General features: G+C 42.4%; 1 protein-coding gene across 2 annotated transcripts in view; it reads right to left on the bottom strand.

The window, feature by feature from the left end:
• Positions 1-19594, bottom strand: part of Plpp1 (phospholipid phosphatase 1) — a 61854-nt gene that overhangs the window by 28726 nt on the left and 13534 nt on the right. Inside the window, exon 2 of one of the 2 annotated variants that reach the window (XM_055603503.1) lies at positions 2117-2271. The exons of the other annotated variant lie outside the window; for it this stretch is intronic. Within the exon in view, the coding sequence (XP_055459478.1) occupies positions 2117-2271 (155 nt within the window). The remainder of the gene's footprint in view (positions 1-2116; positions 2272-19594) is intronic. 2 annotated transcript variants of the gene reach the window in all.

Genomic DNA, 19594 nt, shown 5'->3' with positions numbered 1-19594 from the left:
AATTCTCATAATGAGATAAACTGTTGAACTAAAAAGCACTGAAATGTTACTAGTTTTCATAAGGTCGTACACCAAAGGTTACTGCTTTTTGTTAATCTGCTTTATTGTAAGTTTTGTTCAATTCATCAATTATATTTTTGCAACTAAGTTTTAAGAAAAAGATGAAATGTACCAACCCCTGCAATTGAACCAATTTTCTGAGACTCAAGCAGCACTGAACAGGTTTTTCAAAGCTTAATCTGACAACAGTTAAAATAACAGCTACAACAAACCCTCTTCACTCCATCCAAGGACAGAGGCACTGTTTAGGCAAACTTCCCTTCACACTGTTCCCAGTCCTGGTGCCTCAAATAGATAACGCCAGCTGTGGCGGCGCTTGCTTCTTAGGGGAAAGTAGATTTATTTCTTATTTATTATGCATACAGCATTTTTGCTGGCCTGCACGCCAGAAGAGGGCACCAGACCTCATTATAGATGGTTGTGAGCCACCATGTGGTAGCTGGGAATTGAACTCAGGACCTCTGGAAGAGCAGCCAGTGCACTTAACCTCTCAGCCATCTCTCTCCAGCCCCCAGAAATTATCTCTTAAGACTAAATTAACAGCTTAATCCCAATTTTTTACCCCTTTTATTTTAAAGTTATTAAATCAAATTTAAAATTTAAGTGTACAAAAGTATGCATCTTGAAAAATAATAAAATTCAAGGTCCTTCAGTTGCTGAAATACTATTCTGAACACTACTCAGGGAAGAAAAAAACTTACAATGAAAAAGACAAAATTAAGTCAGATTCATAAACTGTTAAGCAAAAAATCTTTTTAAATTGCTTATTGAAAAACATGAGAGCAGCCAGTCCTGCTGCAGAAAAAGGCTACGGCGCTGACTGAGAAATTTTAGAAATACCCACGGGCCTCAGCTGACAAGACACAGGAGAACACGGAAGAAATACGCAGTGGACTGGCTGTGCTCCAAGACATGCAAGAGGGTAAATCTTGCCCTGCTCCTTTTCTTCTATTTCCAAGGCACACGCCTGAGAGCCAGGACTTGGCAAGTAGGAGCAGGAAGACCAGAAGTCTCAGACCAGCATGGACTACATGAGACCTGTCTTGGACAGACAGACAGATCGCAATGTTTAGGAATCAGAGTCAAGTATAAGGAAAGTAGGCATAGCCGGGCTTGGTGGCACACGTCTTTAATCCCAGCACTCAGGGAGGCAGAGGCAGGCAGATCGCTGTGAGTTTGAGGCCAGCCTGTCTACAAAGCAAGTCCAGGACAGTCAAGGCTACACAGAAAAACCCTGTCTTGAGAAAAAAGAAAGAAAAGAAAGAGAGAAAGGAAAATAAAGTAAGCCCAATATCCTAATGGCATTTTTTTTAATTTTTAAAGTTTTTTTTAATTTATTACAATTTATTCATTTTGTATCCCAGCTGTAGCCCCCTCCCTCATCCCCTCCTATTCCCACCCTTCCTCCCTCTTCTCCTCCCATGCCCATGCCCCTCCCCAGTCCACTGATAGGGGAGGTCCTCCTCCCCTTCCCTCTGACCCTAGCCTATCAGGTTTCATCAGGACTGGCTGCACTGTCCTCCGCTGTGGCCTGGTAGGGCTGCCCCTTCAGTTTGTAAATGATAACATAAGATGAAAACTTTTTAGTTACCTAAAACAGTAAAACTCAATACTACAAGTTGGTGACAACTTCAAAATAGTGATAGTTTTAATGTGTTCTGTAAGACATTACTTATAAAATTTCTGTTTATCTTTTCAAATTTATGGGGGGAAAACTCCTTTTTTCTCAATTCTCAGCCAACAGTGTGAACGCAGAACCTTGGTTTGGACTCAGCCCCGACAGAGCTCCCTGGGAGTGAGCAGAGGCGAAGCCCCACCTCTTCATCTGTATACTCAGAAGAGCTGGTCCAATGACTTTGAGCTACATTAAGTAGCACACACCTTTAACTGAAAAATCACCCTTCTCCAGGAATAAACAGTGGGATCCTCTCCTTCAGCCACCATTTTCGGAGTAACACTAGTGAAGGCAGGGCTCGAATCTACCCCCACCCCGACACCATCGTTTCGTCCAGCCTCCAGCACGAGCCCATCACCACCTGCATGTTCATTTACTTACAGAGGAAATGGGTAAGCCAAGCCCCACTACGTTGAGGACAACGGTACTGACAGTACTGTCATGGTATGGGTGCTTCACGCTGTCGTCAGAACAGAAAAAGCCTCTCTGAAATGGATATATTTGGCCCAAATTTAGAACAGCCATAGGCATGGAAGCTGTTGGGGAAGGGAAAAGAAAGACACATATGATTACATTCAGTTCACTTCTTGAGGAAGGAGAGGGTATGGGGTGTCAATCTTAACTAAACTCCACTCTTTCTGGAGAAAGGTCTGTATCCTCGGATGCCCAGCGGAAGAGCTAGGGAGGCCATGCAGCATCTGTATATTCAAGAATGGACTGTCCTGCTTGTGCTCACCTCTGACCTTAAACACAATCAGATAAACAGTCACCAGGAAGAAGAACAGAATTGGTCCATGAAAAATAAAGCTGCGAATGTAGGCATGTTTTCTATTTTGCATCCTATGGTTACATTCCATTTCATTCAACAGCTTAATACCTTAAATATACGCAAGGAAGAAGACAAACTAGCATTAACAAACTTATTAATAGCATCATAATATTTGAAGGACAAAGAAGTAAAAATCTGTTTTACATTAAATAATTTTTTTAAAAAAAAACCCTTTAAGTATATTTGATAATAAAAAGAGAAAGGAACAAGTACTTGTTCTCCAAGACAAAAAAAAAAAAAATGGCTTTATTAGCCTTGGCAGGGCACCAAATCAAGCCTAACACAGCACAGCCTTAAACTTTGACATGCCTCAGCCTCCCCGGAAGCTAGGTCTGCAGGCACACCTCGTCACCTGGCTGGCAGTTTCTAGTATGTTCGAATTTACACGGAATCAGGCTCTGCTTCGTACAATTCAAACACTGAAGCACCTGCTCACTCATTATATACTCAGCACCAGGCTAAGCCAGGTACAGAGGACTAATGTGTCCAAAGCAGATTCAAGATCTAGGCTGGACGTGTAAACACAGAATGTACACTTGAGAGACTGTTACAAAAGAAGTATCAACACAGACTTTTACAGGGGAGAGTAACAACACTGTCTTGTATCCTGACTGTGATAGTAATTCTATCAGCTAGCATTCCTACGCACACATCCAAAGGGAAATAAAGGCAGAAATAACCCGTGAAAACAGAAATATGATTATTAAAGTGGTATAAAAGGACCAACGGAAATTCAGAGGTTGACACAAACTGAGACAGTCAGAAACGAGCATTAGGAAGAAGCGACAAATGGCTGACGCGTAGGCAACAGCAGGCACAGGTGGGAGCAAGGGCAGCACCAGAGCTGCAGCAAGGAGAGCGGAGGAAAGGAGCAAGGGATCGTCCATCACAGACCTTTCCACACTGCAGGCTCACACACGCCAAGCGTTAGACAGCACAGATGAACTCACCCCTTCTCTCGGCTCTGTGCAGTACATAGGGTTGGAACCCCCACCCCCTTCACTGCAGTCACTGCTGATGTCTAAAGAAATGAAGACTGGTGGGGCAGCCAGGATTCTGCACCAGCTACTCCTCCTATAGATGCAGGTGATCTGGCTATAGTAGCAGCTTAGAACTGTGGCAATGAAGATGGAGACATCTGTCCTTCTAAAAGCATCCACTCAGTAAAAACACATCTGTTCATAAAGAGACCTCACGGTTAGAGGAACACATTTCCTGCTAATTAATTATCTCTGTATTCTGCAAGTATGACGTTTTCATGACAGTATGAGGGTTTCAGGTTGTGTTTTTTAAAGGATTTTGAGCTTAAAACAGTGGCCTAAAAAGAATTTGTCTTGTAAGAAATGAAAATCTGCCTTCTTTTGGTCAAAGTCAGTAAAATGGTAAAATAAGAATTTTGAGAGAGAAAAAGGAAATATTTAATACAACTTTGGAATAATTCAGAAACTGAGTGATAGTGTCAACTATGAGAACAGAAAAAGATTCAAGGAATAATGTTTTGAAAACATGAAGGCTGCTCACAGTTGCTGAGGCGGACTTGAAGGTGACACTTCAGAGTTTGGCGTAGAGAGAACAGGCACCCTATGATAGAAATGTGAAGTTGTAAGGAGGAGCTCGTTCAAGACAACCCATGTTAGCTCAGTACTGAAAGTATGGACTTCGGGTTCATTAGTCACCTCCTCATGGGTGCCGGCCTTGTCTTCCCCGCCTCACATAGCCTGTACGGCCCCAATCACACTGAGCTACTTTGTCTCTGAAACCCTGAAAGTCTTCAAACATTTTCAGCCTTCTATTGGCGAGAGCTGCCCCTCCCCTTCTTCCTCAAGATCAGGCAGTCCCTCGCCTGTCCCACCACACTGTGAATAGCCCTTTTACACATCTTTAGCAACTCTAAAGCAGATACTGTTCTTATTATCATGCCCTTTGTATCAGGGACATAGTTGGAGCTGAATATGATTTCATTAAAGAGTTAGATAAATAAAATGCAGGATAGAGATGTGTAAGTATTTGAAATTGTAACTTAGAATAAAACAGTTCTCAGAGAAAGCAGAAAGTCAAGAAAAAAGAGCAAGGATCAAGAACTGATGGTCTTCATAAAACCTTGAAAAGAGACTACGGAAGGAGGAAGGACGGCGTTTTAGACACTCCAGAGAGCAGGGAGTGCGTCCATCTTGTTCAGCAGCATGCACTAACCATTCTTTGAAAAAAACGAATCAAGCCTGGAAGAGGCCAATGTTATAATATAAAAGCCAGAGTTAAAGTGCCTTGTATCTGAGCAAATGCAGGATGTCAAACACCCATGTTAAAGAGAACAAAAATTCAAGAAAGACCATGAGGTCTGAGAGAAAGGTCATCAGATCAACAATGTTCCTTTCTGAAATTTACTTCTTATTCTTTGACAGTTTCGTGAACGTATACAAGGGATTTTAGCCATTTTTCACTTCTCATTGCTTTCTCACCGCCCTCCTTCCACTGAGACTCTTCTTTTCAACATGTCTCCTTCCTACTTTCATGTCTGTTGTGAGTTGTCATTATTTAAATATCCTTTTCTTCAAGTTTCATTACAAAGATTTCCCCTGCTATTCATAAATGTGACATGACATGGGGAGAAGGAGAGGGAAAGGGAAAGGAACAGAGACAGAGCCCTCTCAACAAAGCCTCTGTGTGTACATGGTGGTACATGCCTACAATCCCAACAATTTTGGGAAATGAGACAAAAAGAATCATGGGCTACACAATAAGATCCGATCTCAAAAGTAAACATTCCCCCTAGGTGGAGGAATTAACAGTGGAGGGCACCTTTAATCTCAGCACGCTGGAGGCAGAGTAAGAGGATCTCTGTAATTCAAGGCCAGCCTACCCTGCTCTGTGTAGTAAGTTCCAGGCCAGCCAAGTTGACACAGTGAGGCCCTGTCTCAAACATAATTTTTTTGAAAACTCCTTTATTTGCTATGGAGATTGTTTTCAATGGTAATATTCTAAGGGAGTGAGAGAGAGCGGCATGCTCAAATTAGTTTTGTGGATATAAACTTGTTTGTGTTTTGGTCCCAGGTATGAGATGTGGGACTGATTCAGATGGTCCACAGCAGCAGACTATTTGCCTCCTGCAGGCTCTGATAGGAGCCCTTTGCCAGCTGCAGATAGTTTAAATCTGAGGACTCTGGAGAGAGAGTAAATGCCAGAGCCCAGAGAGTGAGGAACTGGGAGAAAGAACAAGGCTGCTGCTGCTTCCCCGCTGTGGCTCCTGGTTGCTGTTGTGAGACAGGAAGTTAGAGGTCTCCTGAACGGAGGATTGGACTGGCTCCAAGGAACCCGATGACCCCAACCAGCAGGAAGCAGCTAAGAGAACCGTACCCCCTCTCCCACTAACCCTTTCTCTTTCCTAACTGGTGTTGGGGTGTTGGAAGAGACTGGGGTTGAGTAGGGAGAAAGAAATAAAAGAAATGTAAATAAAAGCTTTTAAAAAGTACGCCAACAAATTACTGTTACAGGAAGAGTCCTCTCTAAAAACTCAGGCACATTCTTTCCTTAATACTTAAAGGATACAGATATTCTCAATTTTTAAAAGTTATTTACTTGATGTGTATGGAGATTTTTGCCTCCATGTACATATGTGCACCACATTTGTGCCTGATACCCCAGAGTCCTCTCTCTGTGTTCCCTGTCCTCTGGGTCCTGCCAGCAAAGCCTCTTCATCTCTCTGTTCTTGCCTTCATGTATTTCTTCTAAGACGTGTTGAGGAAGATAAATGATTAACTAGAATCACTTATGTATGTGTGTTTCCTTTGTTTTCCTCTAGTTGAGTGATTCTTCCATTTTGTATGTAGCATGCATATCTTTAAGTATGCACTGTAATAAAATATTCCAGTGGAATAAATCTAAGCCACATTTCGCAGAGAAATGTATCAACAAAAGTTCCATTATACAGAAACAAAAGTGAAGAGAAGTAAGTTCTAGGGCTGAAGAGATGGCTCAGCTGTTTGGAGTACTTGTTGCTCTTGTAGAGGACCAGGGTTCAGCTGCCAGCACACACGTGACAGTTTACAATCATTTGTAATTTCAGTTGCAGACGATATGACGCCTTCTTCTGGCTTCCGTGAGCACTGCACACATATGGGACACAGGACATACATACAGGTGAAACGCACATACATATACAATTAAAATTACAACTTTTTTCTTTAAAAAAAAAAAAAGCCTGAGTGTTAGACTTGTAATCCTCGCTCTTGTAGCACTTGGATGGTGACATGAGGATCAGCAGGAATTTGATGTCATTCTGGGGTACGTAGTGAACTCAAAGCCATCCTCAGCTATATGAGACTGTGTCTCAAAAGCAAACAAACAACAAAAAAATCCCACAAAACTTACCCACTGGAAAAAAATATTAAAAGCATCTAGAAGTTATCAAACTTCACTATAATGACTTGGATTTTTAGTCCTTACCCCATTTTTTCAAAAGCTTCAATCTAAGACACTTAGCTATTATGCTAAACCTGGAGGAACTCTATGTGTGAAAGGTGTGGACAGAATGAAGGGCCAGTAAAGCCGCCTTATGCTGCTACCACCAATCTGACAGGAACTGGCAGAAAAATAAACACAACCAGCACTTTCTTCTCCTGCCATGTTTGCCATTGCCTAGATCCATGTAGAGCCAAGAGGCAAGGTCAGCGGTCAGCCTCACAATGCAGAGGGCAGGTGTGGTACCATGATGGAGAGAGAGTACACTGAACAAGTGCAAAGTTCCTGATTCCAGAGGCAGAAGCTGAGGCCAGGCCAGCTGTGGGAAACGGTATCTTAGGATGAGAGCGAGGATACTGATGGAGTCTATATTACTACAGCGTACAAATTCTGAACATTACTTTGTGGGTAAGGACACAATTCAATTAGTGGAGTTGAGAACTCTAAGAAGAGCTATGGAAGGAGAAAGCAGTATCAAGGCAGGAGAGGAGAGGTGAGAGGCAACAAATACTCCTGTACAGGAGAAGCTGAGAGCCAGGAATAAGGCAGTGAGCATGGGGCGGGGAACACGGAGACTCCTAGGCGTGTATGTATAGACAGGGTGGCTCTCCACATGCCCCTGCAGAGCTGCGCAGTCTACTCTCCTGCCAACCCCGAGTGTACTGCCATCTAACAATCACCTCCCCAGTTCTGCTCCCTGGAAGCACTTCAAGCAATGACGTTAGGATGAACAAGCACGCAACTACCTCTGAAACCCATGATAATCTTGTGTGACAACAAACTTCTATCCTGAAAAGGTTTATGTAATTTTCCTTTCTTAAAGGTGCAAGTTGAAACAAATCAAAACAAGCAAACAAACAAAAAACAAGCAATCTGAAACTCAAGAACATGCTGGAGGTGTGGGACTCAGTGTCAGGTACTTGCTGAACACACACAAAGTCTTGGTTTAATTTCCAGCAGCAATGCTCATTCGAGCACTCGAGAGCGCGCGCGCGCGCACACACACACACACACACACACACACACACACAGAGACAGGAAGGAGGAGGTTGTGCAAGAACACTTTCAATTCTAATCACTATTCTTTCTCAAGCTTGTTTTTTCACTGAGAACACAAATGGCTAACAAAGATGAACAGACCGAACAGAACCGTTCTAATTACTAACGCAAACTTGTCATTTCCAGGTCCCCAGAATCCTGAAGTCAACTGTAGCACCCAGCAGCACCCCTAAACAAAGCTTCAGCTGTGAGCACTGTAGAAGCACTCTCAACAGGGACCCTCACTCTTTGCCTGGTGAAAACAAAGGGAGGACAAAGGCCTCTTCTTAACTGACCCACACCACAACGGAATTCTATACCCTCTTGTAGGAGAACAAAAAGATGAGACCTACAACTGAGATGCTGAAGAGTAAGACCTAACAAACAGTCAGCTCCAGGTTCAGCCCCTGTGTTCCCAAGAACTACAGGGCACGGCATCACATGAAACATGTGACATATGTGTGACCTATGGATCTCACTTATGCCTCCACTCCAGGCAATCTCCACTCACATTCACCACACACATCTTCAAAGTTAGCAAGGACGCTACATTTTTACACCTTTGTTCTAAAGCCCTGAAAGTTTCACGTGGTATAGTTTTGCAGTACATAAAATTCTATATACTATGAGTAAGAAGCGTAACTTATTGTGGCTACTTCTTGAAGCAAAAACATATTTTGGTTTTTTAATTAATTTATAATGTACAAGAACACTTTCAATTCTAATGATTCTTTCTCAAGCTTGTTTTTCCACTGAGAACACAAATGGCTAACAAAGATGAACAGACTGAACAGAACCGTTCTAATTACTAACCTGTTTTGCCTGCAGGTGTGTTATGTGTACCACATGAATGCCTGCAGAGTGAGAAGAGGGCATCAGATCCTCCAGAACTGGAGTTACAGGTGGTTGGGAGCCACCATGTGGATGCTGGGACTATGGTCAGCACTCTGTAAGAGCACCGAGTACGATTATCCACTGGGCCCTCTCACTAGACCCTGAAGGACAAACATGTTTAAAAGAAAGATTTTTTTCACACTGTCATCTGTGGATATTTACTGATTCCACCGCACAAGTGAAACAGCTGTGTCATGCTCCACAGCCCTTCTCATAGAGCTCAAGAGAAGCAAGCCTTTATTGAGCAACACTACCGGCCATTCACCATGCAAATGCTCACACACTATAAATAAGCACGTCCCATCTTCACAAGGGAACGCAACTACGCCTCACACTTCCTACCACAGAATCTGTAACAGTGAAACATGAAAAACTTAATCAGTAAGAAGGTCAGATACAAAGAAATGTATCACTATATTCAGGAAATAACCTATAAAACCATTCTGTCATATAATTTCACTAATATAGAATAAACATGTTTGGATCTAAATACACATGGGAAAATCTGAAACAATATATAAGCCACTTTTAAGCTGGTATCTTCTGCAGCAGAACAGAATCAGGTAGAAGACATTTCCTGCTGTACACACCTCCAAGTTTAACTATTGTCTAACAAAAGATTAAGATCACATCTGAATTTTCTGAATGCTTGGTCACAATACTTTGTTTCCTTAAAGTACACATACAACTTAACTAAAATCCTTTTCCTGAATTTCCCTTTCCAGTAATTATACATGTAACCCTCCTGACAAAGCCCTACCTGTAGTAAGAAATCATTTAAAACCAGTCTGTCTTCTTTTTCTGTTTAAAACCAAGAACAATGCAGTAAATAGCAAAGGCTGGCTGTTATACTTGATGACACCCAGAGGATTTCCACTGAAGTAAACTTCTACCTTCTAGAGTGGTGGCTCTCAACTTTCCTAATGCTGTGACCTTTAATACAGTTCTTTCACGCTGTGGTGACCCCAACCATAAATTATTTCGTTGCTACTTCATAACTGTAACTTTGCCACAGTTATGAATCATAATGTAAATATCTGATATTCAGGATATCTGGTATGTGACCCCCCTGTGAAACCGTCGTCTGACCCCAAGGGGGCCACGATGTACAAGTTGAGAACTGCTGTTCTAGGAGTTTTCTCTCTTGCAAGTTTCGAGATCTACTCCATAATTATATCTGTATCAACTGTATCACCTAAAGATAATAAATCAAAGATGAAAAGCTAGCTTCTACCGAAGGAGAAACAGTCTGGAGGCTCAACAGGTTGGCAGAAGGGGGGACTTTAGCTACCACTCTTGAACAGTCTCATAATGGTGCTCAGGACTGCACTCACGATTGTAAAGGGCGATGCTATCTTTATAATCACAGGAAGGACCAAGGAATGCTGCTCTAGTGGGTCAGACTCAGCTGCATAGGCACAGGCTGAGGAAAGAAAAATCAAAGATCCACGGCCACTCTGGGCTGGACAGCAAGACTATCTCAAAACAATCACAAAAATCTCAGTTACTGATTATTAATAAAATATATTAATATAAGGATCAGTGCTAGCAACTGACTTTCCAATAAAACAAATGTCCAATACAATGGTCCGTGGCCACATGGGACAGTGGACACTTCTTATGTGGCTAGTGTGACTCACGTACTGACTTTTAATTGTAATTAATTTAGCTTTAATAATATAATTAAAACAATTCCTATTTTTATATGAGGAGCAAAGCAATTAAAGATATAGTTATAATGTATTAGACATCATACCATCATACCATGGTGCTAAGAATATATAAAAGAATATTTCAAGCTATACATTGGTTCATGCTTACAATCTGACACTTATGAAAATGAGGAAATGGAATGCCAGGCTAGCCTGGACTACAAAACCTTGTTTCAAAACTAACAAACAGACAATCAATCAAAATCTCAGTTACATATTAATATAAGCCAGGTTCAAAAAGCTGAAAGAAAAACAAGATGATTAAACAAGTTATCAATGCAGTAACTTTTTCTTTTTAGGAGCCCAGGAAAATAAAAGGAATAAAAAACCTGACAGTAAATAGAAAAAACAAAAACAAAGCAGTAGGTTGAAAATGCGGCATGTGAACATGCCTGGGTGTTTAGTGCATTTACAGATTCATGAAATGGCTGGTCATGACTTAGTTTTTTAAAAATGGGTGGGGGAACAAAGCTAAAGCAAGTTATTTAAAAATTATTATCAGTAATATTATCTCTTGGCTACGAAGTATCAGAAACTTACAGACACTGAGTCTCCTGAGTGGGCAGCTGAGGTAGGGCCAGTAAGCAGCATCCCGGGAGGTCAGGACCTTAACACAGGATGACTCTCCACACTCCACCCCCCCACCCCCACCCCCACCCCCATTCCCCTACCTCACCCACCCCCATTCCCCTACCCCGCCCCCGGCAGCTGTGCTCTGAGAAAGGAGTGTGACCACCAGGGAGTGGGCCTTCTGACAGAAAGAATGCCCCTTTCCCTTAATGCATGTGAGTGCCTAACCTGATGAGCCTGAGCAGCCTGCGCACACACGCAAACTAACACTCCTCTGTTGATTAGAAGGTGGTACTATCAGCTCTGTGTGAGCCTGGGACAGTTCACTCTACCATACAGGCTAAGGACTAAGTACTTGAAGCCTAAGTACTCTACTGCGAACAACGGGAGGGAACCATAAAGCCTTAGGAAATCTACAATATTAAATAGCCAGGAAGTTGCTTCTGGAATGTTTCACTAAAAAGGAAATAAATAAAACCCACAGGTAAGAAACACATTCCAGTAAATTTAACCATGTGTAAGCATTTTTCTAGTAAGTCCACAGTTTGTGAAATGTGCTTCCACACCCTTTCATTTTTTCCTTTCAGCTGCCAAAGGTCAGAAGTAAGTCGTTGTTGTTGTCATTATTATTATTATTACTTGTCTCATTACTGACCTGTTTTTAGAAAGTTCTGTTTATCCCACCTTAAGGGGTGTTCTTATGTGTATAATTCAGTCTTAACAAAATACAGTTTCTTACTTTCTTTCCAAACAGGTTACAAATTCTGTCACAGGAAGCATCCTCCTACTGATCAACTGCTGTGTGCTCCTGCTGAACACGTGTGGAGGTCAACGCAGCCTTCGGGACTTGCTGCGCTCCTGCTACCTGGGTTCTGAGACTTGACAACAAACACCTTCATCTACTGAGCCATAGTGCAGGCCCTCAACATGTATTCTTGACCAAAGGAGAAGCTGCTGAAAGCACTACCTCAGAACAGTCAGCTCAAGGTAGGCGTGAAAAAGGCAGGTGGCAGGGGTGAGGGTTACGGAAGTGCAGAGCGCCCTCAGCTCGGAGACACCTGCCTTCTGGTCACTAGCCTGCAGCAGGGCTGTGTAAAAGTACTCTCCGATGCCCGCTTTCTCGCTCATTAGGACGAAAGAGAGAAAGCAAGAAAGAAAAAGAATGTGTTTTAGTGATACTTACCAAAGAAGGGTTTGCGTTTTCTGTTTTTTGTTTTTTTGAGGGGGGTATTTGTTGTTTGTTTTTCCATTTTATGGTTTTGAGTTGGTAATTCCCAACAATATTCTCAACCTTGGAGCATTTTAGTTCATTCACATATTTATGATCTCTTTTAGGTATATACTTAAACAACTTAAAAAAAAAAATCCAGAGTATGTGCTCAGTGGTCGAGCATCTATCCATAAGGATCACAAGAAAACAAAAGCAGAGCCAAAAATTTCCAAAGTTGTTAGACTTTACTATGTACTCTCAGATTCACACACACACACACACACACACACACTCACTCACAGAAAGAGAGAGAGAGAGAGTGTGTGTGTGAGTGTGAGTGTGTGTGTGTGTGTGTGTGTGTGTGTGTGTGTGTGTGTTGGGGGAGGAGAGAGAAGAGTGCCAGCCCACCTGCTTATTCACACCTGCTGATCACCTGTTGGTCCTTTCAGAAAAGCACATGACCTGGGCCAACTGGCCAAGAACATTCATTCCTTCCACTCCCTTATGCTAACAGCTGTCTAGGTCACAGAGTCAGTAGCAAATTTTCCATGTGGCTTTCTGAATACAAGAGGCAGGGAAATGATTAAGTGATATGTGATTATTTCTAGTTTCCCTTCTCTGGGACACTTATCAAGGAAATCTATTTGAGATTTCTTTGGTATCTGAAGCTACAACTTAACCACGCCAAAAACATTCTGATACAGAACTGGAATTGGAGTTGGGAATAATACGGGCACATTCTGAAAGGGACAGAAAGTTGTGCCATAACATGTCATCATAAATGGGCAGCCCATCAGAAACGCACTGTGCTGACTCAAAGGCCACACATATCTTGGAACTTCATTTATATGAATTATATGACATTACAGGATGGAGAAAAGCTCAGTGGTTACCGAGGGGGGGGAAGGGTAGTGGGGGAAGTAGGTTATAAAGAAGAAGTGTGAATGAATAATAAGTCAGTGACCTGTGGAAAATTGACCAATTCTGTATCCTGACTCTGTAGCAACTGCATGGCCAAATTCTCCATTGCCTAAATTCATGATATGTACTTACTGCTCTTGTAGAGAACCTGGCCTCGCTTCCCAGCACCTACAGAGAGCAGCTCATAATGGCTTGTAATGCCAGGACTGTATCAGAATGCCAGATGCCCCTCTGGCCCTCCTGGGGCACTTACACACACATGGTACACACACACACATAAGTGAGTCAACATTTTTTAACACGTTACCTTATATGCCAAAAGAGAGAAATTTACATCACCTAAGAAAGGAGTCAACAACAACAACAGAAGCACTGCAGTTTGACTGACCCTGTCACCTCCATACTTGCTGTGCCTGGACACCCCACAGTGACTTCCCCCTGCACCCAGCAGAGGCCCACCTGCCATATGAGCTTCTACCAATGCTCCTGTGACCCTTCCTTCAGCAGGGCTGGGGACTCAGATGTGCCTGCATTGGTTTGCTTCTGGCACATTACCAGTGACTGCTCGACTGAGCCTAATTTCAGTCTCTTCATCTCTTAAATGAAAGTATTGTTTACCTACTGCCCAAAAACATTAGTAACTAAAAGCCCATTTGCTAATGTGGTACCAAAAAAATGCTTTATTCCCTAATATTTCTCCCTGGTCTCCTGCTGTGATATATAGATCTATCAGAAGGCTTAATTCAAGTACTGTAATTTTTCCAAATAGAGTGTTTATGTTATCAACGAGTTCACAGAAGCTAGCGGATTCGTTGTCTCATGGTCAACGCTATATGCTCTGCTTGCCTGTTTTGATCTGATGTTGAACGCGTTACCACGACAGAGGGAAGCTGACGGAATAGATCAGAGTACCCTGAGCTAGCAAGGGTGACCCATGGATTCCACAGTCCCCCAAGGATGTTATATGCAGCAGAAGCTGCAGGTGAGCTAGACACTCAGAAGAGGGCCTGTGAGACGGCTCTCCAAGTAAGCCCCGACGGCAGAAAGACAGAACCGGTTCCCAAAAGCTATCCTCTTACCTCCATGTGTGAGCAAGGACACTCTCTCATACACATTCGCACACAAATAGATGTTTTAAAAATACATAAAGTTTTAAAATGAGTGATAAAGTGACAAGTGCCAGATACAGACAACAAAACATCACACAGCCATTAACACTGTGAAGAAGACTAGCTGGGCACAGCGTCACATACTTATAATCCTAGCACTCTAGAGACTGAGGCGGGAGGATTTCAAGTTTGAAGCCAGCTCGGCTATATGGTAAGTTCTAGACTAGAACTTTCTATGCCACATAGTGAGATCCTGCCTCAAAGGTATATTTTAAAAAAAAGGAAAAGACTACCTTTTTTTAAAAAATATATATATACCAGTATATTTATAACCAGATGTGCTAGAGTGCACCACGTCTGCTATTTGGGCAGAGGCAGAACTGCTGTAGGACGAGTTTGTAGTCAGGGCAGCCAGGAATGAGATCTCAAAAACAACAACAACAATAGTAGGCTGCAGAGATGGTCCGGTGATTGCTGTGATTGCTGGTCTATGATGAGGACCAAAGTTAGACTCTCGGAACCCACACTAGGAGGCTCAATTGGCTATAATTCAAGCTCCAAGGGCTGTGTCCCCTTCTTTAACCTGCAGAGACACCGCATATGTATGCAGACATGTGGACATAAATAGGGTTTTTGTTTTAATCCCAGGTATGGGATGTGGGACTGATTCAGATGGTCCACAGCAGCGGACTATTTGCCTCATGCAGGCTCTGACAGGAGCCCTTTGCCAGTTCAGATAGTTCAAATCTGAGGACTCTGGAGAGAGAATAAATGCCAGAGCCCGGAGAGTGTGGAGCTGGGAGAAAAAACAAGGCTGCTGCTGCTTCTCCACTGCAATTCCTGGCTGCTGTTGTTGCAATGAGACAGGAAGTTAGAGGTCTCCTGAACAGAGGATTGGACTGGCTCCAAGGAACCTGATGACCCTGACCATCAGGAAGCAGCTAAGAGAACTGCGTCCCCTCTCCCATTAACCCTTCCCCTCTCCTAGCTGGTGTTGGGGTGTTGGAAGGGATTTGGGGTGGAGTAGGGAGAAGACATAACAAATGAAAATAAAAGAGTTTTTTAGAAGAATGCCAACATACACTCAAGTATATACACAGTAAAAATGATAGTCACAATAATCTTGTTTAAGTAGAAAAAAATAAAGGCTGCAGAGACAGCTCAGTGGTTAGGAGCACAGGCTGCTCTTCCAGAGGAGCTGGGTTCAATGACCAGCACCTACATGGCAACTCGCAGCTGTCTGTAACTCCAGTTCTAAGGGATCCAGTGCCCTTGTCTGGCCTTGGCAGGCAGTAGGCGCACATGTGGTACATACATACTTACAGTCAAAACATCCACATACATTTAAAAATATTCAAAACATAGAGAGAAAAACAAGGTAGCAGGCTAGCAAAATGTCTTCTCACACAAGCCTGACGGCCCAGAACCTACATGGCAGCAGACAGCTGATCCCATTACGTTGCCCTCTGCTCTCCACATATGAGTAACGGGACATACCCCAAATGCGCGTGCACACACCATGCAGACACAAATAATGACATTTTTTCAAATCTTACTTATTATTTTGTCTGCATGTGTGTCTGTGCACCGCGTGCACACCTGTGGTGCCTACAGAGGCCTAAAAGATAACGTTGGGCTTCCTGGGACCGCAGTCACAGATGTTTGTGAGCCACCGTGTGCGGGCCGGGAAGTAAACCTCGGCTGTGTGAAGAGCAGCCAGTGCCCTTAACCACTGAGTCATGAGTCATCCTTCCAGGCCCAGGATTTAAAAAAAAAAAGGAAAAGAGGAGACGGAGAAGAGGAGGAGGAAAAGCTGGAGAAATAGCTCACTGGTTAAGAACACCTGTTGCTTTCCCAAAAGACCTGGATTCATTTGGTAGCACACACAGGCTACATAGTAACTCACAACTAGCTAACTCCAGTTCCGGGGAATCCAATGTCCTCTTCCAGCCTCACTACAAGGCATGCAGTGCACATACATACATGCAAGCAAAATATTCCAACACATGAAATAAATCTCCCATCACTTGGAGGAGAAGCAGGAAGACTTCCGCAAACTGGAGATCATCTTAGAATATGTAGCAAATTCCAAGCCGATCAAGACTATCCACAAGACACTGTCAAAAGACACATGGACACAAAAAGCCAGGAAAGATACACAGCACAATGTTGAGAAGGGTGGTCTTCTCTGGGTGGTAGGCAGTGGGAGCACAAGTGAAACTGGTCTCCTTTTGTGCAGTCCTGAGTTCAGTTCCCAGGGACCACACGGTGGCTCACAACCATCTACAATGAGATCTGGTGCCCTCTTCTGGTCTGCAGGCACATACGCAGGGAAAATACTATATAAATAATAAATAAATAAATCTTTTAAAGAAAAGGGAAAAAGGAGAAACGCACTGTAAAGTTGAAAGGCAATGTACAGTTTTTAAAATGAGATCTCACTGTATTGTCCAGGCTGACCCCAAACTTGCAATCCCGTCTCCACCTTCCACATAGCTAGGATTATAGACATATGCCTTTTAAAGGTTAATTTTTTGAGACAACATTGTTCTGTAGCCTAGGCTAGCCTAGAGCTTACAGCAGTCTACCTGATTCAGGCTTCCAAGTGCTGATCACAACCATGAACTACCACCTAAAACTACCACACCCACCTGAAAAAGTCATCTTTTAAACTATAACTTGTTGCAGTTTCATAGGCTCACGTCTCTAAATACTGACTCCACAACAGCCATCAAGCTTCAGAAGACAGTGCGGGAGAGTTAGGGAAGAGAATGCTCCCCTCTGAAGCTCCAGAGCTTCGGCCTCTGTCTTAAAGGTGCGATCTAAAGGGTTTTGTCTGCACACTAAAATTGTAAACAAAAGAATTACGTATTTGGAAAGACTATCTTGTTAAGTTAATTCTCTCTATGAGAGAACAATGAGACTTGGCTCAGCAAGCCCACCTCGAAATTCCATGAAGCAATGTCGCCTTCTTTACCAGCAGTAAGAAGGAAATCAGCTATTCTATCAGCGGAAAGGCCTATACTCCTACGAATAACAAATGTTCACTACTATACCAATTCTTTGATCAAGCTGTCAAATTAGAATGCTTGAAAAACTTGTAATCATCTACAGGATAAGTAATACATATGTGTCTCAGAAGTTGTATAGGACAGCATTTGAGAGCAAATTTTAAAATCGTTAAAGAGATTGCTTTATTACCCAAACTTACAGAAATCAGACTGACTTGATTCATTATCTAGATAAAAAAAATTAGTTATCTTGGTATTCAAAATATGTGTAGAAAATTTTCAAGAATCTACAGATAAGACAGGTAGCTCAGGAAAATTTGCCTAGTGTGCTAAAGGTCCAGCATTCAACTGTAGGGGAAATATATAAACAATTAAATGAGATCCAGACCTAAGGCTTCACAACCTGAGAGCAATAGAGTTTACATATTACCATATTTTTAAAATGGGTTTCAAATCTTAAGAGCATGCATGGAATGTGTTTAGTCTGAAATTATGCCAAGAGGCAAAGGTCCAGAAATTAAAATAACATTTACTAACTTTAGCATCTCAGAAGTATAAGGAACTCTCACTTTGGTAAGAAATCGCCAAATTGGCATATCTAAATTAGTACAACACACACACACACACACACACACCCCACCTGGCGTGTATATATTTATTCAATTAATTATTTAATTATTTAATGTATAGGTGCACTGGGTGTGCCAGTGTGCGGAGGGCAGAGGAAAATTTTAGGTGTCACTCCTCAGGAGTCATTGTCCACCTTGGTTTACAAACAAGGTCTCTCATTAGCCTAAACCTCACCAGAGTAGGCTAGGTTGGCTGGCCACCAAGCCCCAGGGAGTGACCTATTTCTGTCCCCCAGGATTGCAAATCCACATCACCATGTGCAGCCTCTTTCATTCTGTTTATTATTACTGTGTGTGTATGATTTGGAGAGGCAAGTCGGGCTTGAGTGACAAGGGCTTTACCTGCTGGGCTAATCTTGCAGGTCTGTGACTGGCTTACCATGTGAGGTCCTGTGAGTGTCCGCCAAATGTCCTATTGACTGAGCTATCTCCTCAGCCCATCATTACAACTTTTTAAGGGGCTCACAGATATCCAGCAATCTCCCTTCACCAATTACTGCAACCATGTTGGTCTTACTATCTCCCAACCCATCTGAGGCATTAGTGGTGCATTTTGTAACTTTTCCCTGAGATTTCACCAGTTCTCATGAGCTCAACCATTAATCTATTTAACTAAAGAAAAAAATATTCCCTACACACTTAGACTCCCCGCAATGTCTTTACTGGGTAACAACTTCAGGTCTTGCAAAGCATCATGACCCCTTGTGTCCTCAGGACACTCCATTCTCCTGAAGCCCTCTGGAAGGCAGTGACAGACTACCTTTGAAATGTTTCTCTTTACAATAGAAAATTGCCTTTCCACTCTCCTCTTTGTCTATCTCTATCACAATAGAGCAAGTTAGCCATAACCCTATCAGGTCTATGGAGACTAAGATTTCAGTCATGAGTATTGAATACTTCAATGTTTTTAAATACAAGTTTTCAATTATTAAGAAAAAAGAAATATGGTTCTTATATTGGACTCAAACTTGTTAAGACTTTCTTGTAATTTAGGCCAATATATTATAGTATTTTAATTCTGGTTGGTATTGGATCCCTACAGCTATAGTTAAGATAAGTATGTGAAATTCTGCAAGAGTTTATGAATTTATAGCACAATGGATATTCATACACATCACAATTATACATGTATATGGTGATAAACATCTGATAGCAGCAGCTTTATTATAACATTCAAGTCTAAAGTTCAAATGTCACCTCCCTAACCATGAACCACCCATGGCGTTTACTCTGTTAAATGGGTGCCTCTCCTATTTAATGTTCTCAGGGTCACAGGCACGCAAACATTGGTGCTTTTGCCTCCATGTATACCTGTGTGAGGGTGTCAGATCTTCTGAAACTGGAACTGAAATACAAACAGTTATGAACTACCATATGGGTGGGGGGAGTTGAATGTGGGTCCTCTGGAGGAACAGCCAGTGTTCTTAACCGCTGAGCCATCTCTCCAGCCCCACAGATTATAGTTCTGAGTGCTCTCT

Source organism: Psammomys obesus, unplaced genomic scaffold, assembly GCF_907164565.1.
Source record: "Psammomys obesus unplaced genomic scaffold, mPsaObe1.curated_primary_1811, whole genome shotgun sequence".
NCBI lineage: Eukaryota > Metazoa > Chordata > Mammalia > Rodentia > Muridae > Psammomys > Psammomys obesus.
This window is presented reverse-complemented; position numbering and strand designations above follow the sequence as displayed.